Genomic DNA, 24490 nt, shown 5'->3' on the forward strand with positions numbered 1-24490 from the left:
AAGTTTAGCAGATTCTTTTAGTTCCAGATTGTTTTGTGATCGACATTTGATTTCTAATTGCCTAAAAGTAGTTTGCTAAATATGTTTCACTCATTTAGTATCACTTTTTATTAACTTCTCTAAACTGTCAACCTTATTTTAAAAGAATTGTATTACTTTTCTTTAAAATGGTATAGGATGCCTAAATTAGGTTGCATGTGTTTTATTTGTACTACTTCAAGGCTAGGAGGGAGGAAGGGTCACAGTTTGCTTCACCAGCGAAAAGACACTGCATGCTAAAAAAATGTGCAGGGATGAAATTTAATGCCAGGTTTTTAAGATGAGTACCAATTAGTAATCTTTCTTTTTTTAAAATTAGTAATATTTCTGAAATAGTTTTCTAAATTGGTAAGATATGCATCAAAAGTTATTTTTGTTTTCTAGGTTGTTGGCAAAAAAGGAGAAAGCCACTAAGGTACAGAAGACACTGGAAGACCTTATTGCAAGCAGATCTACAGCTCCTGGATAATTGCTTGATTCGTACCAGAGACTGTCAATGTTCCATTCATTGCCATTACCAATAAATAAATCACTGCTTTTCTTCAGATGGTATCACTAGTGTTTCTATTGTAATCTTGATACATGCAATTGTAAATAAAAAGTCCTTACTTTTGCCAAGCTTAATTTTGTCATTCTATATAAGTATTTTTCTTTTTTCATTTGGAAATTGTCCAACTTCTGAATTTAGAAGAGATTTAAGTGTCTGATACCATTACTGATTAAAGCCAGTATCTATCTCTCTTTAGAGGAAGGAGCTTTAGAAAATTTAAGAGTACATATGCACTCATGTGTTTATACACACAGCAAGTGATTTTAGAATAGTTAACCACAATTTTATTTTGGTGGTGGTGCTTAGGGGTTCCTCCTAGCTCTGGTCAGGAATTATTTCTGGTGGGCTTGGGTACCATACCAGATGCCAGGGATCGAACTCAGATCAGCTACATGCAAGGCAAGCACCCTACCTCCTCTACTATCTTTCTAGCCCCTAGCTAACCATTTTTAAATGTGCATAAATTCATGTTTATTAAAGTAATTATTATTAAGATAATATTTGGGTGTCTGGGCATTAAAAATTTCTCAAGTGATAAAGTCAGAAATATGTGTGAAGCCTAGAGTTAACATTAAAGTAGTCAACCATTTTCTTTACCAGTTAAAGGTGTGTTGAAATCTGACAGGGGAGAAACACAGTACTATAATTTCATTAGAACCAAATTCTTGAATCATTTTTTTTTGTAACTGGTCAAAGATACAATGTAAATGTACAGGGAACGTGAGTAAAGTTGAAAATGAATTGGCCAAAAAAATACAGTTAAATGATCTTTCACAAAAGACTGAAGAATACCTGTTCATTACCATATCCATTTAACCTTAAATTGGTAATCTAGAAAGTATTGTTAAACTTACGTTTATTTCTGTTTAAAAATTAATTGTAGGACCGGAGAGATAGCGGTAGGGTGTTTGCCTTGCACACAGCTGATTCAGGACGGATGGTGGGATGGTGGTTTGAATCCCAGCATCCCATATGGTCCCCCAAGCCTGCCAGGGGCGATTTCTGAGCACAGAGCCAGGATTAACCCTGAATGCCACTTCGGGGTACGACCCCAAAACCAAAAAAACAAACAACAAATAATTTTAAAATTTTCTGAGTATTTAAAGATTCAGTGTTTGAAGAGTAGATCAAGCTTAATTAGATGGTACATTTAAGGGAATTTTTGTTTAGGGATATGCTCAAGGTATTTTACATTTGGGAAGAACAGTATATACATGTTTATGAAAAAATTATGCAAAAATTTTAGTGTTCAAAGCAGTCACTTTGAAACCCCTGTATTGGTTGATGATGTCTATCTGGTTCCTTCGTAAGCCAATTAATTGGTCTGTCGGAATAGCTGTACCTTATGCATTTATTATTATGTCTTGGGTCACGTGGAAGCAGATGGGCAAGAAATAAAAGCTTATAATGCTCCTTAATGTGGACCATCTTGGATTAATCGTATCTGAAATTAAGCGTAAAATTGCTATCAAGAGTTTCGCATTACACTTTTGTACACTTAACCTTTTTGGTAATTGTTAAAGTGCCTCATCTAAGTATTGCTGACCTCATCCTATTTATACTTGACAATTGGAAAACCAGTGAAAGTAATTTCATATTTGTAAAGGATTGGGCATCAGATTTATATCGTTTGTGTGATTTTTCTATAACTCAGTTGTGTGTTATGAACATTCCATAATCATTGTAAATAATAAAGAAGTGTTTATAGGTAACTGTAACATTTCACTATGGGAGTTTTACAAATAAAACCTGCATAGTTGACATAATCGAAAATTGGCAAGCTGAAGTTTTTTGCCAAAACTGTATACACATATACTTATACATACAACATGCACATGCATGTATATACTACTGTATTTTCAGTTGAATAAGCATGTGAAAAATATAAACCTAGCTTTTTTATAGGGATGGGATTTGGGTTACTTCCAGTGGTGCTTCTGGGTTATTCCTGGTACAACGCTCAGTGCTCGTGGTGTGCTTGGCATTGAATACAGGCTTCTGTATGCAAAATATGTGCTCCAGTCCTTTGAGTTTATCTGGCCCCTGACTTATTTAATTAATGCCATTCGTTGATTTTTATAGGATACTAACACTTTTGGGGGCCACACCTGCCAAAGCTCGGATTACTTTTGGCTCTATGTTCAGAAATCAGTCCTGGCGGGATTGGGGGACTATATGTGATGCCAGAAATTGAACCTGGGTCCATCCTGGGTCTGTTGTGTGCAAGGCAAATGCCCTACTACTGTGTTATCTCTCCGACCCCTGATTTTTTTTTTTAAAGCAGTCAAAATATTCCAAACCTAATTCTGTGATTTTACAAACATTTGACATTGATGGTATTAACTGATGTGAAACAATACCCAGAACTTAAGAGAAACGAAATAGCAAAGTCTACCAGCATGAGATTGAGCGGAAAAATAGCTCATAAACCACCACCTAATTCTTGGGCCCATTGCGGGCCTTTCAGATCCATTTTGGCAAATAGTCTCTTGGTCTCAGTGTTTTATTTTTTTGCTTGGGAGCCACACCTGGCAGTTCTCATGACTTACTCCTGGCTCTCTTCTTGGGGATTACTCCTACTGGTGCTTGGATGATCATGTACGGTGCAGGCGATTGAACTTGAACATTTGCCTGCAAGACAAATACCTTTTTGTACTATTACTCTGGCCTCTTATTTTGGAAGTGATCTCAATTTTTATCTATTTTGGTTGACATATGAAACCTGTCCCATCTTTTCTCATGGATAGATGCTGGCTCTTCAGTACTTATGGGTATACTAATACACTTGATGTTGGAATGGTTTTTCCCTAAGATAGCTCAGGTCTTCACAAGTTCTTACTGATGCCAAAATTAGACCTTTAATCCTATATTAAGAGTAAAGTATTGGGATTGAGTAAATTATTCAAATCCTTGTTTAAAGAAAAACAAATTTGGGCCCGGAGAGATAGCTCAGCGACATTTGCCTTGCAAGCAGCTGATCCAGGACCAAAGGTGATTGGTTCGAATCCCGGTGTCCCAGATGGTCCCCCGTGCCTGCCAGGAGCTATTTCTGAGCAGACAGCCAAGAGTAACCCCTGAGCACCGCCAGGTGTGACCCAAAAACCAAAAACAAACAAACAAAAAAATTTAAGATGTGGCTTGTATTAATATTTACACAGTTCAAGTTGATAGGTTAGTTTTGTATATATGTTTTTATTGGAATTGGTCATTTATAACCTCAGATAATTTCTTTTTTAAAATAGTAGGAACGAGAGGCTGGGGAGATAGTACAGTGGTAGAGCGTTTGCCTTGAACGCAGTTAATTCAGGACAGAAGGCAGTTTGAATCCTGGCATCCCATATGGTCCCTCGAGCCTGCCAGGGGCAATTTCTGAGCGCAGAGCCAGGAGTAACCCCTGAACACTGCCGGGTGTGACCCAGAAACCAAAAAAAAAAAAAAAAAAAAAAAAAAGGAATGAGGCATCTTTTAAACCCTAAGAAAAAAACATAACTATTCAACTAGTTTTAACACATTAGAGGGGTTATTTTGCATTTTATACAATTTCTACATACTGTGTTTATAAGGTATTAGTACATTTGTTTGAGAAATACATTTTAGAATATAAAATACCAATTAAGCTCCTTAAGACTGCATTGATATGAGTGTATAACTTATTATTGTATTTTACTTTAAATGTATTTTATTAAATACATTAATATGAATATACTTTCCAGGGGAACCTTCCACAGTCATGCTCTGTGCTTGACTTCTGGTTCTGTGCTCAGAATTCACTCTTGGCAGTATACTTGGGGGATCATAGTTAGTTCTAGCTAAGGGGTTAGCTGTATGCAAGGCAACCATCTTCAACTTAAAAGTTAAAAGTCAACTTAAAAGTCAGCAGAGGGTTGGGGGACCAGTACTCCTACAGAATCCTGAACATCTTAACCCAAATAACAGCATATCTGGAGTTTTGGCCAGTTAGCTGTCTGCAGAGATCAGTGTTAAAGAGTGAAGTAGGCTATTGGTGTGGTGTCAATTGTGGGTTATAGTGGTGATTGTGAGTTGTGGCTTCAACAGGGCAGACCTTGGCCCAACCTCCTGAGAGTGCTTCAGTTTTCAGCTTAGGCTCATGTACTCATGATTTTTCTCCACCTGGTTTATATTTCTTTCTTTCTTTTTTTCTTTTTTTTTTGTGGAGGCACACCAGTTTGACGCTCAGGGGTTACTCCTGGCTATGCGCTCCTGGCCTGGGGGGACCCTATGGGAGGCTGGGGGATCTAAATGCCATCCATCCTAGGCTAGCACTTGCAAGGCAGATAGATGCCTTAACCTCTAGCGCCACTACTCTGGCCCCTGGCTTATATTTCTTTTGAGAATAAAGTGAGTCTATGGAGCTTGCCAATGAACAGACATGTAGCTGCCAGGGATTTTAATGATGTCATTAAAGCATTTTTTGTTTGCTTGTTTTAGTGTTATACCCAGTGATACTCAGGGCTTACTCATTGCTCTGCACTCAGGTATATTTAGTGGGGCTCAGGAGAAATATAGATGCCTGGGATCAAACTGGGTTGGCCATGTGCAATGCCTTACCTGTTGTAATATCTGTTGTAATATTTCTCATTTTTTTTAACATTTCAAATTTTTTTATGCTTAGCAGTGTAAGATAAATGTAAGAGGAATGATTTTATTTTTAAAATTTTATTTATGCTTTTGGGCTTGAGGCCACACCTAATGATGCTCAGATGTTACTCCTGGCTCTGTGCTCAGAAATCACTTCTGGAAGACTCAGGAGACCATGTGGGATGCTAGGGATCAAACCTGGGTCAGCCATGTGCAAGGCAAATGCCCGACCCACTGTGCTATCGCTCAGCCCGTAGACGTAGAGGAATGATTTTACAGGCTAATCATATTACTTTTACTTTTAAGTTGTAAAGTCTGTAAATTTTTTTCTCTATATCAGGTTTTAATATTTTTGTTTGATTCAATGACAATAATTAATAATGAATATAACTTCTGATATTTAATTATTTATTTATTTTTTGGTTTTTGGGTCACACCCAACAGCGCTCATGGGTTACTCCTGGCTCTATGCTCAGAAATCACTCCTGGCAGGCACAGGGGACCATATGGGATGCCAGGATTTGAACCACTGACCTGCATGAAAGGCAAATACCTTACCTCCATGCTATCTCTCTGACTCCTCATTTGTTTATTTTTAATATAATTTAAGCACCATGATTACAAGCATATTTGTAGTTGTATTTCAGTTATAAACAGAATACCCCCTTTCATCAGTGCAACAGTCCCACCACCAATGCCCCCTCTCCTCCACCTCTGCCTGTATTCGAGACAGGCATTCTACTTCTCTCATTCTTTAACATTGTCATACTAGTTGTTAGTGTAGTTAGACACAGAATAGTCTCACTCATCTATGGGTTTAAAGAAAATTAAAGATATTACTGTAATAAGGCCCAGAGACAATAGAGTTAAGGGCTGGAAGGACCGGCTCACAATTTGAAGCTCCCCACAAAGAGTGGTGAACTCTGTTAGGGAAATAACTACATGTAAAATTATTAGGGAGAATGTGTAACTGAATTGTCTTCAGCCAATCATTTTAGAATTTGGGTGTGTTATAAAATAATGCTAATCTGGGCCGGAGAGATAGCATGGAGATAGGGCGTTTACCTTGCATGCAGAAGGACAGTGGTTCAAATCCCGGTATACCATATGGTACCCTGAGCCTGCTAGGAGCAATTTCTGAACATAGAGCCAGTAACCCCTGAGCGCTGCTGGGTGTGACCCAAAAACAAAAACAAAACAAAACAAAACAAAAACAAAGAAAGAAAGAAAGAAAGAAAATAATGTATCCCTAAAGTGCTCAAGTATTTCTCCTTTCTCTTCTCTTAGCTCTGCTTCTCTATAGGAAGAGAAGTTTATTTAGAATTTGATTATAGTTATTTGGACAGATCAGAATAATTATGAAAAAAAGTAATGTGTTGACTTATACTTGGATTTCCATGTAAGGTATTGGCACATTCATTAACATTTGCCATCCTACTTGTAGGTCATGTCATTTAGAGGCTTCTCCTGCCCAGAGATAAAAGCAGCAGGAAACCCAGCTCGGGCCAAGACTGGCAGAAGCTCTGAGAAACAGGTGATTGCCCCCTCCCCAAAAGTAGTATTTAACCTGAGAAGTGAAGCCTCTCCTCCACTGAGGAACACAGGCTTCTGCCCAGAGACACAAAATCAGAGGAGCACAGTTGCTCCGCTTCACTTCATGGCTGTGCTTATTTTCTAATCAATGTACACCAGCACAACACATAGAAAAAGAACACTGCAAAGGACACTATAGAAAAGCATTGCAGAACACCACCATGCTTAGAGAATGAATAGGATGGACCTGAAGATCCAACAAGTACCAGCCACCTATATAGCCTTTCTGAGAAAGACTGTAGAGAGGAAATTTGGCTGTGCAAGGAACTTAAAAGAATTCATGGAACAAACCAAATGAACCACAAATAAAGAATCAAGAGGACATGAAAGTAGAAATAAGAAGACTCCAGGGGCTGAAGAGATAGCACAGTGGTAGGGCGTTTGCCTTGCACGCAGACAACACAGGACAGAGTCTGTCTGGTTCAATTCCCGGCATCCCATATGGTCCCCTGTGCCTACCAGGAGCGATTTCTGAGGGCAGAGCCAGGAGTAACCCCTGAGTGCCACTGGGTGTAACCCAAAACAAAAAACAAAAAAACTTTTAGGCAGGGGCTGGAGAGATCGCATGGAGGTAAGGCATTTGCCTTGCATGCAGAAAAATGGTGGTTCGAGTCCCAGCATCCCATATGGTCCTCCGAGTCTGCCAGGAGCGATTTCTGAGCTTAGAGCCAGGAGTAACCCCTGAGTGCTGCTGGGTGTAACCAAACCAAACCAAAACAAAAAACTTTAGGCAGCTCTAATAGAAGGCTTCAAGCTAACATGTCAGCACCACACTCTCCAACTATTATTGTCCCAGTGTCCCAAGCAATATTTTTTAAAGTTTTTGTTGTGGGAAAATAGGGGGGAAATGAGACTTGTTATGAACATTAGTCATGCCTATTTACAAAAGAAAATCTATAATAAGAACAAGTAGTTTTGTACTGTCACTGCTGTCACCATACAGTGGCCACTACTTTATAGGCCATCATTTTATTTATTTATTTATTTTTGCTTTCATCATGCAGTGGCCACTACTTTTTATTTGTTTATTTGTTTTGGGGTCACACCCGTTGGCGCTCAGGGATTACTCCTGGCTCTGCACTCAGAAATCGTCCCTGGCAGTCAAGGGGGACCATATGGGATGCCGGAAATTGAACCAGAGTCTGTCCTGTGTTGGCTGTGTGCAAGGCAAATGCCTTACCGCTGTGCTATTTCTCCGGACTACTTTTTAGACTATTACATTTTGCTAGATCTGTTTCCTGGCTTCTTTCCTGGTGGGTACATGGTGCCCTGCCTTTCTTGTCAGTCTGCTGTATGGTACTGCCAGTTATCAAAAATGTATATTCATATCTTAATGCCTTCCTCTAACCTAACTTGTTTGGACACCTGACAATTTTTCTCTTATCTACAAGACTCAGTCCAAGCTAAACTGACGAGGGAGCACATTTAACAGTTGTGTGTATCTCTTTCTGCTACTGTAGTTCTTAGATCGGTTCATCCTGGTTCTTACCAAGTGGTGTTATAATTATTTCTTTTTGCACAACTAGCTCCTGAGCAGCAGTGAGAATTGTGTCACCAGTACCAAACTAAAGTTACGGTGATAATTTATCCTTGAACATAATTGAACAAATTCTCATGTTCCAAGAAAAAGCTGAGAATTAAGTTTGATGTAAGTTTGAGAGATTAAGAATTTGCAATTGGGGGGGGAGGGGGCTTAAAACAAAGGATTTGCAGTTCAGGCAGTCTCCATGTTCAAACTGAGCCAGCTCCTTTTAATTTCCTTTTGGGTCACACCTGGCATTGCTCAGGGGTTACTCCTGGCTTTGCACTTAGAAATTGCTTCTGACAAACTCAGGAGACAATATGGGATGCCAGGAGTCAAACCAGGGTCTGTCCTGTCAAGTTTTGTTCTGTGTTGGCTGCATGCAAGGCAAATGCCCTACTGCTATGCTATTGCTCCGGTCCCTGAGCCAGTTCCTTAGACTTACTCTTTTCTTGAATGAAATGTCAACTGAGCCTTTAAAGATTATGGCTACACTGGCAGCAGAAAGTTGTCCATGTCAAGAGGAGGGGTTGTCTAAGCCCCTGCCCTGCTGAAACCATGCTTGCTGCCTCCATCACCCAGAATCACAATTCCTGATGGCCTGCCTCATCACTGACCCTCTACAATTCCCTGTGGGGATGCCAATCTGTCCCACTCAGGTGTATACTTCAGGTTGTGTGTATGTGCTGATATCACCAGGGTTTTATTTGTTGTTGTTTTGTTTGGGGGACACCCGGTGATGCTCAGGAGTTACTCCTGGCTCTGCATTCAGGAATTATTCCTAGCTGACACAGGGACCATATAGGATGGCAGGGTCTGCTACATGCAAGGCAAATGCCCTACCCATTGTGCCATCCCTCCCACTCCCACTAGGGCTCTTTATTTTTGGGAACAAGTGCAGACACCTTTCCCCTGTATCTTCCTTCCAGGAAAGCCTGGCAAGTTTTTTGTGAGCCATGCTCACAACTTCGTTTGTTTGATGCTGTCACCCCTAAAGGAACACTTTAATTTAGCAGACTGGACAGATAACAAGAGCTCATTAAACCTTCTGCCATTGTATTAATGACTTCATTGGTGATATCATAATTTTCACAAATGAACTTCTTACTGTATTTCTTCTTTTTTTTCTCTTCTCTTTCATTTTATTTATTTTTTCTTTCCAGTTTTCCCCAATAACTTTGCTTTCACTTATCTGGAAACAAATGTATTATGATCAACTGTCAACTATGTGATGCATTTTTTTTAAATGAAACAAACTCCAGATAAAAATCATATAAATTTAGTGTATTCTTTATGGCTCATGATGTTTCCTTTATCAAATGCTATTTTCTTATGATTACAATAGTTAAAATGAGCCTTAACCATATTTGGGCACATGTTTTATGCTATTGTGTTATATATGTAACATGTACTAGCATATTAGTCCCTATAAAAATGACTTGTGAGATATCTGTGTGATTCTCAACTGAAATATGAGAAAAATCAGTGTTAAGTAAAACAAATATTTTACAAGACTATCTAGTACAGGGGTCTCAAACTTGCGGCCCACGGGCCGTTTGTGGCCCTCCGTACAACATTTTGTGGCCCACAGCCGGCCTTCAAATATCGCAGTATTCACAATTATTCGCTTACCGAATAATCGCAATAAAAATCGCATTAGTAAGAAAAAAATCGCATTAAACATTTGCATACCCCGAGCAGTTTCGTTCAGGGTATGCAAATGTTTAATGTGATTTTTTTTGTGATTTTTTTCTTACTAATGCGATTTTTTTTTATTTAGCACCTTGATTCTAATGCGATTTTTTATTGTGAATATTCGGTAAGCGAATAAATGCGAATACTTTGCACTTAGCGCAGACGTCATTTCCACTGCTCCTGCCCGCTGTCCCTTGCATTATCGGAGAGAAGGGAGAGAAGTTTATTACAGATTTAGATTGTGTCATACCTTCATCATGACTTCATCAAAGCCTGCAGTGAAGAGAAAGATTGATGACGAGCACAGACAATTTCAGGAAAAGTGGAGACGCAGTATTTCTTTGTTGAGCACAGGGGCATCCCCAAATGTCTTATTTGCTCAGAGAAAGTTGCAGTGCACAAGGAATACAACTTGAAACGCCATTATTCAACTAAACATGCTGAGGAATGTGCAAAATATCAAGAAAATGAGAGAGCCAAGCAGGTTGCCAGTCTTAAAGCATGTCTAATGAGGCAACAAGATTTCTTCAAGAAAGCAACCAAAGAGAATGTTGCATCAGTCGAAGCTAGTTATATGGTTAGTGAGATGATTGCTAAGGCAGGAAAACCATTCACAGAGGAGAGTTTGTTAAAAAAAAATGCATGCTGCAGGCTTCAAGTATTATCTGTTCCGAAAAGAAAGGTCAGTTTAGCAAAATCAGCCTTTCTGCCAACACTGTGGCAGAGCACATTTCTGACATGTCAAGTGATATTTATCATCAACTGTGTGAGAAAGCCAAATGTTTTGATGCATACTTAGTTGCTCTTGATGAGGGCACAGATATAACAGACACTGCACAGCTCACAATTTATGTCCGTGGTGTTGATTGCAATTTTGAATTGACAGAGGAGTTGCTCACAATAATTCCAATGTATGGCCAGACCACCTCTAATGAGATATTTTGGCATCTGTGTGATGCCATTGAGAATGCAGGTTTGCCATGGAAGAGGGTTGTTGGAATAATAACCAATGGAATGCCATCGATGACAGGTGGAAAAATGGACTGGTGGCACTTGTTCAAAAAAACTTGAAGAGGAGGGTGTAGAGAAGGCCATTGCTCTTCATTGCATTATCCATCAGTGGGCCCTTTGCAGTAAATGCCTGCCATGTGACAATGTGATGTCTGTTGTGAAATGCATCAACCAAATCAGATCCAGGGGCTTAGAGCACACGAGGTTCTGTGCTTTTTTAGAGGAAATGGAGTCAGAATAGGGAGATGTGCTCTATTTCACCAAGGTACATTGGCTCAGCAAAGGAAATGTCCTGAAAAGATTTTTTAAGTTGAGAGAAGAAATGAAAGCCTTCATGGAGAAGGATGGGAATGCTGTTTCTGAGTTGAGTGATCACAAATGGCTCATGGATTTAGCTTTTCTTGTTGACATCACACATAAGCTGAATATACTAAATAAGATGTTATAAGGCCTGGGACAGCTTATCAGTGCTGCCTGTGACAACGTGAGAGCATTCTCCACAAAACTTGTGTTATGGAAATCCCAGCTCTCTCAGACAAACCTTTGCCATTTCCCAGCATGCAAGGAACTTGTGGATGCAGGCATACCATTCAGTGGTGAGAAATATGTTGATGCTATTTTTAAGCTAAAGAAGGAATTTGATCACAGATTTGCAGATTTCAAAAAGCACAGAGCCACTTTCCAAAGTTTTGTGGACCCCTTTTCCTTTGATGTACAAGATGCCCCTCCTGTGCTTCAAATGGAGCTCATTGACCTGCAATGCAACTCTGATCTCAAAGCCAAGTTCAGGGAGATTAGTGGAAAAGCAGACATGCATGGGCAATTTTTAAGAGAATTGCCCCCAGCTTCCCTGAGCTTTCCGGAATGTTCAAGCACACCATGTGCCTTTTTGGGAGCACATATTTGTGTGCAAAGTTATTCTCCACATTGAACTTCAATAAGTCAAAGTACAGGTCTAGATTTAATGATGATCATCTTCAAGCCATACTAAGGGTCTCAACTGCTTCCTCTCTAAAGCCAAATGTGGTTCAGATTTGTGAGAAGCACTGTCAAGTCTCTGGCAGCAAGGAATAGGCAAAAGATGCCATGTTCAGAAGAACTGTTCATGATCTTCACTCAATATTCTATCCATGTTCAGAAGAAATAATTAAAACTGTTAATAATGACGTTTGAGGACTTTCTTTTGTGAAATTCCTTATGCGGCCCTGCCTCACCCCGACTTTGCCTCCTGTGGCCCCCAGGTAAATTGAGTTTGAGACCCCTGATCTAGTAGTAAAGAAGCCAATATGAAAACTGAGTCTGTCTTTCTCAGATTGCCCATTTCTAGTTTTTTTTCCAAAGTAGTCAAAGACAAGAAAACTCATTAAAGGCCAAAAAAAATTTTTGGGGGGGAATGAATTTGCAGTTCAGGGACACAGTGGGTAGGGTGTTTATTTTGCATGAGGCTGACCCAGGTTCAATCTTTGGCATCCCTATATGATTCCCAAGCACTACTAGGACTAATTTCTGAGTATAGAGCCAGGAGTAATCCCTGAGCACTGCCAGGTGTGGCTCCCAAATAAAACAACACAAAGAATTTGCAGTTCAGCAAATTACTAAGTGTATGACTTGAAGAAAATCCAGTAGATATAAAGGACAAAGCTGGTGGTGTGTTCATAGAGTGAGTTAAATCTAAAGTTTGTTGGGGAGGTGAGGGAAAAGATGTAGTGCCAAGAGCAAGCAGATGCCATACATAGCTCTTGTGCAAGTGTGAGATAAAACTTCAGACTTACAGGAGGAGACAGGTGGGTAGAGAAGTTCACAATGACAAGTTACATTTTCACATTTGGATGAAGATATATTGACTCAGCAGAAGGAAAGATGGATGTGTTGCCTTGAACAATGTTATCTGAAATAGCTCTTTTATTATTATTATTTTTTAAAATATATTTTTTATTTAAGTAACATGTCATAGTTGGGTTACAGTCATAACCAGAACATCCCCCCCTTCACCAGTGTAACATTTCCCCACCCCCTTCCCATCCCCAGCCTGTATTCGAGACAGGCATTCTACTACAGTCATTTGTTTTTAAGTTCAGTAAGGTGTATTTTTTTTCCTTAAAGGATAATAGTAAGAAAATATAGTAAGGGCGTGATAGTGGTAATCGCCATTGTTTGCATAGGTCCAGAAAAATGGGGAAAATGGAAAAAAATTCTTGACCTGATTACAAAAAGGCCTCACCACAGAAGTTTATTGGCATAAGACCGACTCTGGGTTCCAGGCATATCAGTCCGTCCAACCCGAGTCATTCTCCGTGATCCCGGTGGAACTTTTTCACACTTTAGCTATTGTTGGTATCAGATTCTTATATTTAAAGACTCTGGATTCTGTGCATTTCTTTCATCGATGTCAGGCTGATGTGGAGCATCCTCTAGTTTCAGCATACTATTAAATGCGGAGCGATCTGCCCTGCATGCAGACTGTTGCTGAGTTGTCTGGGTGTTGGGATCACTCTTTGGAGTAAGTCAATGCCAAAGCAGAGGTAGATCTTCCCTGGTAGAGGCTTGGATCCTGGTAATGTTATAGACAATTGTGGTTGTTTTCATAGATGGTATCCATTGTTCAGTTGTGTGTGGGCGATGCCCATTCTTCTCAGGCCTGAGCCAAAACATTATGCCAATGTTCAGGGTAAAAGGCCTAATTACATTACCAAATTTGTGTTCCCATCTCTATTAGATAAGAACTTGTTTGCATATGCATTATTTCTCATTTTAATGTGCCTATGCAAAAGAGAAGCAATGCCACAAGATATTGTTGGTGCATCTGGGGACCGACGAATAAAGTCCAACATTCCCTGTAACTTGGTACATACATGAAATCTATACAGAGATACTCTTCTACCAGTATTGCTTATAAAACAGATCTCAAAGGGGGAAAATCAAACAATCAAATAACAAATCCAGTAGGTAAAATTGTCACTATATGAGGATATTCGAAAAGAGTAATAGATGTTAAGGGAATATATCTGAGATATACAAAGGAGATACACATGCCCCTTTTATGTTTTAAAAATAGTCAAGAGGGTGGGGGGTGTTTCCGAGACACCACTTTGGTCTGTGATTTGAACAAGCAAAGAGAGCATGGAGCCATGTCCTCCCCTTGTTGCCTGCTGAAGCTTCTGACTCCCTGAGAGGCATTTGCTTCCTAATTGCTGGAAGTTGAAAGTTCAGCAGTCCCTTCCCAGCCCCTTGCAGGAACAAGGAAGCCTGGGGTCTCTTTTAAATTGCACCTCACCGGAACCCACTTGCTGGGACCCTGAGCAGGTTTCCAGAAATAACCCTGGGGACGGGAAGGAAGGAGAGAGAAGGCTGTGGGGGCAGCCAAGGCTGCAACTTCACCTTATCTTGGCCAAAAAGCCTACAACATGGAACCTTGCCATAACGCGTTGCCTGCTGAAGCTTCAGACTCCACCCAAAAAATTACTGTGAAAGATATGTAATCCACCTTGGCCAAAACAAAAATCATTAGTACAGAAAAATGGTTAAATGTGGGGTAAAAAGAGATGGGAGTGAGTGAGTAAAGGAATAAAATGAGCGCCTGGACGGCATTCAGATGATGACAAGCAGATGAAAAAAAAAAAAAAAAAAGATATCCATATAGCGCTCCCGCGTGGTTTCACAATGGACAGGTTTAATAAGAAAAATACCCTGGTAAGTCCTAATGTCAGAACCTATTGTGCTGCTATTCCCACCTCACTGGCTTGCCCGCCATGTGGCCAGGCAAAGCCCTGGAGTACCGGAGGAAGGAGGTAGAGGGGTGCTGGGTGACCCATGTCCCGCACCCCTTCCTAGGCCTGGTTGCAGAGGCCTTTGGCATGGCGGAGGGCTACCAAACGCCATGCTGGCAGGACCTCCTGGCTTGGCTCCCAGGAAGGAAAGAGATCCTTCCGGAGCCAGAAGGCCAGAAGGTCAGAGCCCCCACCCCAGACCCTCCCTTTGGAGCCTGGTGGGAAATGGGGAAAGCCTTGGAAAACCAATAAACTCCTCCAAGGGACCCACCCTGCTGGCTTGCCCAGCCATGTGGCCAGGCAAAGCCCTGGAGTATCGGAGGAAGGAGGTAGAGGAGTGCTGGGGTGACCCATGTCCCACACCCCTTCCTAGGCCTAGTTACAGAGACCTTTGGCATGGTGGAGGGCTGCCAAATGCCATGCTGGCAGGATGAAATAGCTCTTATGTTGTTTTGTTTACTGGTGGAGATGGCTAGAGAGTCTACAGGCAGGAATGTGATTTTACAACTTTAGAGATACTGGTGCTGTGATAATACAGTGGGTAGGTTGTTTGTTTAGGTCATGGCAGAGCTGGGTTTGATCCCCAGCACCCCATATTATCCCTCAAACATCACCAAAAGTAATTCTTGACTGCAATCCCTGGAGTAATCCTTGAGCATTGCCAAAATAAGTAAATAGAAATAAAATTTAAAAAAGAACTTCAGAGCTAGAAGGATACTAAGGATTTTCTAGGTTTATGGAGGTTGAAATAGATCTATGAATAGGAACAGAAGATCAAAATGCAAAGAGGGAGAAAGAAACTAGGACTCACATGTGTAGTGTAGTGTTCCTACAGTTGTGACAAAAACACTCAGCTGATGAGTACAAGGAAAGGTTTTTCTTAATCTGATAAAGAACATTTGTGAAGAACCCATGGCTAACCCAATAGGTTAAACACTTTACTGTTTTCCCCTAAGTGGAATAAGAGAAGGATGTCAGCTTTCACCTTCTTGGAAGGTCCATCAAGATAATAAAGCAAGAAAAGAATAAAAAGCATCCAGATAAAAAGGGGTAACATGGTATTTTTAGATGGACCTAGTATGTGGAAAATTCTAAAGGAATTCACATAAAAATCATTGAATAAGAGATTAACCTAATGTTATAGGAGCAAGGTCAATATTCAATAAGTAATATTTTTTTTTTTTTTTTTTGGTTTTTGGGTCACACCTGGCAGTGCTCAGGGGTTATTCCTGGCTCCAGGCTCAGAAATTGCTCCTGGCAGGCACAGGGGACCATATGGGGCGCCGGGATTCGAACCGATGACCTCCTGCATGAAAGGCAAACGCCTTACCTCCATGCTATCTCTCCGGCCCCAATAAGTAATATTTTTACATAATCTGAAAAGGAACTTAATTTTATTCATAATATCAAAATAATGAAATATCTTAGGAATAAATTTAACAATATTATTTATAACATAAATATACTCTGAAGATTATAAAACATTGTTGAAGGAAGATATAAATAAACATATTAATAGTTTGGAAGATATCGTTAACATGGCAATACACCCCAAAGAGAAAAACAATTGTACAGAGAATATACAATGCATCATTTAGTATCAAAAGTTCAGCGGACTGCATAGAAACTGACAAACTGTTTCTAAAATTCCCATCTAAATGTTATAAATCTAGAGGAGCTCAAATAATTCTTCAAAAGAACAAATTAAGGAATCTTCAAAATTGATTGGAGAGCAATAATAATCAAGAGAATTATAATACTGGTATAAGAGTTGACATAGATAGGGCTGGAGCAATAGTACAGCAATAGGGCATTTGATTGCATGCAGCTGACCCAGGACGGTCCTGGATTCGATCCCCAGCATCCCATATGGTCTCCTGAGTCAGGAGTAATTTTTGAACACATAGCCGGGGTAACCACTGAGCTTCACTGGTGTGTCCCAAAAACCAAAACCAAACCAAAACAAAAAAAGGGTTGACATAGATTAATGAAATAAAATTGAGAGTCCAGAAATAAACACATCATGTTTAGTAAACTAATTTTGACAAGGCACCATTCAATGGGAAAAGAACTTCTTGTTTTGTTTTGTTTGTTTGTTTTTGGGTCACACCCGGCAGAGCTTGGGTTACTCCTGGCTCTGTGCTCAGAAATTGCTCCTGGCAGGCACAGGAGACTATATGGGATGCTGGGATTTGAATCACCAACTGTCCTGTATCGGCTGCGTGTAAGACAAACACCCTATTTCTCCGGCCCCAACTTTTGTTTTTAAGCAAATGCTGGTGCAGAAACTGGAGGACCACAATGAGCAAAATGTGAGCAGTGGCTAGGGATCACTCAGTGGTATGAGACAGCAGGTTCCATTCCTGCCATCACCTCACTCATTCTTACAGGTCCAGGGGATGGCACTGCCACGGGGATCCTTCATGTCACAAGTGTGTGGAGTCCAGAGCACTGAAACATTGTGATTACCCCTCCTCACCCATCATACAAACACTCCAGTGTGTAGCTCTGCGTTTGAGAGATTTTACAGGACTTGGCCCTGACCCCAACCAAGTCCAACTATAAAGTTCTTTGAGAACTTACTTTAATGGAAAACACCCCTCATCCTAGAAATTCTTCAGAGCAACGTGATCCAGCATTTAAAATCAAAACTTTTAAAGAACAGCATAATATCCTTGTTTTATTTGATTTATTTGGGCTGGAGGAATAGTACAGAGTTAGGGCATTTGCCTTGCACTTTTTAATTATTTTGCACTTTTTTGTTTGTTTATTTTTTGGGCTACATCTAGTGACGCTCAGGGGTTATTCCTGGCTATGTGCTCAGAAATAGCTCCTGGCTCAGGGGGACCATATGGGACGCTAGGGATCGAACCCAAGTCTGTCCTGGGTCAGCTGCACACAAGGCAAATGTCCTACCGCTGTGTTATCGCTTTGGCCCCATTTGCACATTTTTAAAAATAATTTTTTATTGGGGCCAGAGAGATAGCACAGTGGTAGGGCATTTGCCTTGCATGCAGGACAGTGGTTTGTCCCGGCATCCTATATGGTCCCCTGAGTCTACTGGGGGCGATTTCTGAGCATAGAGCCAGGAGTAGCCCTTGAGCCCTGCAGGGTGTGACCCAAAAAACAAAAACAAAAAACAAAAATTATTTTTTATTGAGCCCATTGTGAATTGCAAGTCTCTCACAGTTGTATTTCAGGCATATAGTGGCAGTGAATTAGAACCATTACCACCATCAGTGTTTATCTCCCTCCACCAGAGTTCCCAGCATGCATGTGCATCACACACCTCAATTCATAGCTCTCTGGACTACTAGTGTAACAGGTCCATTTTGTGTTTAGCTTGTTATAGTTTAGGTCTCTTGATTATATTGCTGTTGATTTTGGCTTGGGTATTTAGTACTGACCATTTTTTTCCCCCACTCCATGCACCTGAGACCACTTGCCCCCTGGGTCCCATCCACTTATATTTTTCTTTTGTTTTCTCAATTTGTAAGAAGACATAAAAATATGATTGCCTTGCACATTTTGTGGCCCCAAAACTGAATAACATATTGTTTTTGGGCCATATTATTATTATTATTATTATTATTATTATTATTATTATTATTATTATTATTATTATGTGTTGGGGCCACACTCAATGGTTCTGTATTCAGGATCACTTCTGGTGGGGCTCAGATGTCTCTATGTGATACAAGGATAGAGCATGGGTCAAATCAAAAAAGTTAAGTCCCTATCCATTGTACTATCATTCCAGTTTTCACATTATTGTTTTCTTTTGTTGTTGTTCATTTTTGATTTTTGGATCACTCACGGCAGTGCTCAGAGGTTCAGAGGTTACTCCTGGCTCTGCACTCAGGAATTACTCCTGGGAGATTGGAGGACCATATGGGATGCCAGGGATTGAACCCAGGTCAGCTAGGTGCTAGGAAAATGCACCCCCTGCTATACTATTACTCCCACCCAACACAACATTATTTTATGCTAACAGTGCTGGCACACCATGCCTGCACCAGAGTGCCAGGATCTGTCACCTTTAATTTAAAATCTCTTACCCACTGGCCCTAGTGTCAGAGGCTATTGTTATGGATCAATAAGTCATAATTTTCAAATGAATAGAGCTTTTAGAGCATATTGAGTCCACCCATCTGTGTACTTGCTCGTGGCCCATCAAGACTGGGCTCTGGGGAGGAGAGAGACCCTGTTGAAGATGCCAATTCCCTTCTTAGACTAATAGGCTGGTTTGGGCAATTCTCATGACAGTGAGCACAAAAAGGCAAGCAGAAACGTGGTAGATTCCCCTCCCCTCACAATTTTAAAAAGTTATCTTGCTGTGTTTCTTTTCTTTTCCTTCCTTCCTTCCTTCCTTCCTTCCTTCCTTCCTTCCTTCCTTCCTTCCTTCCTTCCTTCCTTCCTTCCTTCCTTCCTTCCTTCCTTCCTTCCTTCCTTCCTTCCTTCCTTCCTTCCTTCCTTCCTTCCTTCCTTCCTTCCTTCCTTCCTTCCTTCCTTCCTTCCTTCCTTCCTTCCTTCCTTCTCTTTTTGGGTTGCACAAAAAATAGAAAAAAAGAAAAAAGTTATCTGTGCTATTTCATGTAACTGAAATTTATTAATTTATATGGTGCTGTGTGACCTGATAAAAAACTTATTATCTCTTCCACTGTTGATGGAATTTGAGAGTGAATCATTTTAGGATATATACTTATTGCACTTTTTGCTACACATATCCTGGTACTTTGAAGCACAACTTTTTTTTTTCTTTTGGTTTTTGAGTAACACCCGGCAGCACTCAGGGGTTACTTCTGGCTCTACACTCAGAAATCACTCCTGACAGGCTCAGGGGACCATATGGGATGCAGGGATTTAAACTATTATCCTTCTGCATGCAAGGCAAACACCCTACCTCTATGCTATCTCTTTGGCTCTGAAGCCAACTTTTATGAGACACATGACTGGGTGAGAAAGGACCGAGGGGCAGGAACGATAGCACAATGGTAATTCCTGAGCATTGCCGGGCGTGACCCAAAAATTAAAATAAAAAAATTAAGGACCATAATTCAATTGTACTAAATTATATCTGACTTTTTGTTTACTTTTGGGCTACATTTGGAGATGCTCAATGGTTACCACTGGCTCTGTGCTCAGGAATTACTGCTGATGATTTTCAAGGGATCATATGAGATGCAGGGGATCAAAGCCAGGTTGGCTATGTGCAAGGAAATGCCCTACCTTCTGTTCTAACTTTCCAGACTTATACCCAAATATATTATAAAATTATTTCTGATTTATATTTCTCAGTGAAGGGATCAGCAAAAATGCTTTCAATGATGTTAGTTTACCATAAAAACACCTTTTCCTACATATTTATGTATTTTTGTGATCAGTCATCTACTATACATACCAGCATAAATTAATAGAATCTAATTTCATTCAGCGGGTTAACTTATTATTGTTTTATTTTAATGCTCATATTGGCTCCAGTTTGCCTACTGGAATCCCTTGCAAGTTGGTACCACATTGTTTAAACACATTCCCAAGATTCTTTGAGCAGTTTTCTTCTTCTTCTTCTTCTTCTTCTTCTTCTTCTTCTTCTTCTTCTTCTTCTTCTTCTTCTTCTTCTTCTTCTTCTTCTTCTTCTTCTTCTTCTTCTTCTTCTTCTTCTTCTTCTTCTTCTTCTTCTTCTTCTTCTTCTTCTTCTTCTTCTTCTTCTTCTTCTTCTTCTTCTTCTTCTTCTTTCTTCTTCTTCTTTCTTCTTCTTCTTCTTTTTCTTCTTCTTCTTCTTCTTCTTTTTCTTCTTCTTCTTCTTTTTCTTCTTCTTCTTCTTTTTCTTCTTCTTCTTCTTTTTCTTCTTCTTCCTCCTCCTCCTCTTCTTCTTTTTCTTCTTTTATTCTTCTTTTTCTTCTTCATCATCTTCTTTTTCTCCTCCTCCTTCTTTTTCTTCTTCATCTTCTTCTCCCCCTCCTCCTTCTTTTCTTTCTTCTTCTTCTCCTCCTCTTCTTCTTCATCATCATCTTCTTCTTCCTCCTCCTCCTCTTCTTCTTTTCTTCTTTTTATTCTTTTCTTCTTCTTCTTCTTCTTCTTCTTTTTCTTCTTCTTCTTCTTCTCCTCCTCCTCCTCCTCCTCCTCCTCCTCCTCTTCTTCTTCTTCTTCTTCTTCTCCTCCTCCTCCTCCTCCTTCTTTCTCCTCCTCCTCCTCCTCCTCCTCCTCCACAACCGGCAACACTCAGGGGTTACTCTTGGCTGTATGCTCAGAAATATCTCCTGACAGGCTCGGGGGACCATATAGAATGCTGAGACTTGAATCACTGTCCTTCATTCAAGGCAAATGCCCTACCTCTGTGCTATCTCTCCGGCCCCAGTTTCTTATTTTCTTTTTTGTTTGTTTGTTTGTTTGTTTGTTTTTGGGTCACACCCGGCTGCACTCAGGGGTTACTCCTCCTGGCTCTATGCTCAGAAATAGCTCCTGGCAGGCTTGGGGGACCATATGGGATGCTGGGATTCAAACCACCATCCTTCTGCATGCAAGGCAATAGCTCCTGGCAGGCTTGGGGGACCATATGGGATGCTGGGATTCAAACCACCATCCTTCTGCATGCAAGGCAAACACACTACCTCCATGCTATCTCTCCAGCCCCAGTTTCTTATTTTTTTTTACACAGAAAATCTTTTGTTTCTTTCCTCATTCAAAACCAGGTATAATCACAAAGAAAGACTTCATCATAAGTTCCACTCCTTGACCTGTGCAGAGACGAGATCTCTAGATAGAGAGGTCTGATTTTTTTTTAAATTTTTCAGGCCACACCCATTTGATGCTCAGGGGTTACCCCTGGCTAAGCGCTCAGAAATTGCCCCTGGCTTGGGGGGACCATATTGGATGCTGGGGGATTGAACCGCGTCCTTCCTTGGCTAGCGCTTGCAAGGCAGACACCTTACCTCTAGCACCACCTAGCCTGCCCCCAGAGGTCTGATTTTTATCACCCAGAACGGAGCAGAAGTCTTCTATACACCACAAAAGCATCAAGGGGAGAGTAAATGAACTTGACAGGAGTCTATAGTTAATCCCATGACAATATACTCCAAGGGTGGATAAACTCTGAATCTCTTAGGCCAAGGGAATTCCTTTTCGAATGACCCCAATATTTACTGTGCAATATTTACTGCAGGAGGGGGAAAAAAGAAAGAAAAGAAAGAGACAAAAAGCACAAAGTAATCTTTTTTTATAATTTTATTTTTCTAGTTTTTGTCCATTTCTTTGTTTTGGTGTGGATATTGAAGTTGTTATTTCCATTACTATTTATATATTTACTTTTTCTTTCTTCTTTTCTCTTCTTCCTTTTTGCGCTCTGTCACATTTTTTATTTCAAGACCATGGCAAGTTTGTGGTGCTAATCTTTATTGCTGTAGTGCTCACTGGATATTTTATTTGATACTTCTTTTTGTATTGTTGTGGTGTTTCACCTTCTTTTTCCCCTTGTTTCTCAAACCAAAGATGAGAGCCTCTAGATAGAAGGAATCTGCCCATTGTTGGTGTATTTGATTTTTACCCCATTTTATTACTTTTCTCTTTTTCAAACAAAACCACATAACTTGAACTATCTAGTCCCGCCTCCCAATTAGAGGGGGAAATAATGGAGGTACCAAGACCAAACAGTTATAAGATAACTAAGTAGTGAGCTAGACACAGAGGGCATTCTAACATTCTAACAGCCCTAGGGGAGAGGGTGGAGGATATGGGAGGCAGGATGGGAATGGAGGTGGAGGGAGGACAATTTGGTGATGGAAATTCCCCTAATTCAATGTTAATTCGTACCTAAAATATTACTGTGAACGATATGTAAGCCACTATGATTACAATAAAAATTACATTAAAAAACCAGGTATAACTTAGTTCTTTTTACTTTTGCTTTTTGGGTCTATATCCTGCAGCTTAGGGCTTGCTCTTTGCTCTGTACTCAGGGGTTATTCCTGATAAGGCTTGGGGGACCATCTGGAGTGTAGGGATTGAAGCCAAGTCAGCAGTGATGAAGGTAATAACCCTCTATTTCTATTACTATTTCTCTGCTCCCTAGCTGGAGATATTTAGAGACCAAGATCTGTGTGTTTTCTATATTCATTCTCTCTGGTACGTCTCTGCTTCTAGGCCTTTTCAGTAGCTAGAGTTAGGAAGTAGAATAGAGTAAGCATACAAACATTAAGAAAACTATTTTAGATATTAAAAAATCCTTCGTTTCTATTTTTGCAAGTGTAGTTTTTAAATTAAAAAACCTGGCTCTCATTATCTTGGGTATATTTACACATTTGCTCAAGTCTAGAATACAGAAGGAAATTTCAGAATTAATATCCCATAGCTTAGAAAATGAAAAATGAAAAATGAGTTTAATATTTGTTTACTATATATATTTATTCATGGGGATGGGCTCTCAAACTGTGCTCAGAGGGGTCCAGAATCTTTCCCAGCTATTATTTGCTAACAGGCCAGCAGGTCAATGCTACGACCTGAGTTCTAGATTCCTCTAAGCACACTGGTGGTTCTCTGAGGTCTCCTGGTCTATCCCTTGGGATGCTCAGGAGGTCACATGGTGCCAGGATTCAAACTGCATTGGGTTCATAAGTACTAAACTATCTCCCATCCCCTGTTTACTTTGTCTTAAGGAAAAATTTGCTTACCTTAAAATATACAAATATGTGATGTAACAAATGCTTCACAGAATGAGTTTAGACAAATGGAGCCGCACAGGTCACTTTCACCAACCATGTGCTAAAGAGCATTCTGTGCTCTCGAAGAGCTTGTGATGTGCCTTCTGATCAGCCTCCCCAACCCTAACCAACTGCTGCTTTGGATGTTTTTTACTGCCAATTTGTTTGGTCTGTCCTACAATGTTATATCAATGAAATCACAGAGCATGTAGTCATCTGTGTTTGCTTAGTGTTGGTCTATTTCTCCCTGGTGTGGCAGGTTCAGTGATGTTTTCTATATCCTTTTCTCTGGTAGAGAAATATCCACTGTTTGACCAGCCACAGTTTGCTTATACAGCCACCCATTGATAAACATGTGAGTTAATTGGGTTGTTCTGTGTTTGGGTTATCATAAATAAAGCTACTAATGAATTATCTCTTACAAGTCTTATTTGTGTTTTAAATGCATTTATTTTTCCCTGGGTAATATCCATATATAGATTTATAAGACCAAAGAGTGCATAATAATTAACTCTAAAATATGTCTGTCTCTTCAGGGGCCTGAGAAATAGTATATCTGGTAGGGTATTTGACTTGTATGGAATGGTTCAATCTCCAACACTTCATATTGTCTCATAAACATTTCCATGAGTGATCCCTGAGTTCAGAGCCAGGGATCCCTGAGTGCAGACTTACTTATTCATAGTAAGTGGTTCCAAAAAGCTCTAGGAAACCTTAAAATATGGAAAGAAAATCTGAAAAGATATGAACAGCACACCAGAAAATTATGGGATGAACTCAAGAAAAACAATATAATTATCAAAGTTCCTGCAGAACAGGAAGGTAAGTTCAATGAAGAAGCCCTAATTCAAGAAATCCAAGAGCCCTGAAAGATACCAGTGAAATAAATCTAAATAGAAAACCTCAAAGACATATGATAATGACAAAAGTCAAAGACAGAGACAAAAAAAAAAAGGAAATTATCTATAAAATAAATCCCATAAGACTCACAGCAAATATATAAAATAAGACTTTGATA

At 40.0% G+C, this 24490-nt stretch overlaps 1 protein-coding gene across 1 annotated transcript in view; it reads left to right on the forward strand.

Moving 5' to 3' along the window:
• Nucleotides 1-663, forward strand: part of TXNL1 (thioredoxin like 1) — a 38345-nt gene extending 37682 nt beyond the window's left edge. Inside the window, exon 8 of the mRNA XM_049782169.1 lies at nucleotides 424-663. Coding sequence (XP_049638126.1) covers nucleotides 424-453 — 30 coding nt within the window. The 3' untranslated portion in view covers nucleotides 454-663. The remainder of the gene's footprint in view (nucleotides 1-423) is intronic.
• Nucleotides 664-24490: the final 23827 nt, after the last annotated feature.

This window comes from Suncus etruscus, chromosome 10 (assembly GCF_024139225.1).
Source record: "Suncus etruscus isolate mSunEtr1 chromosome 10, mSunEtr1.pri.cur, whole genome shotgun sequence".
Classification (NCBI taxonomy): Eukaryota; Metazoa; Chordata; class Mammalia; order Eulipotyphla; family Soricidae; genus Suncus; species Suncus etruscus.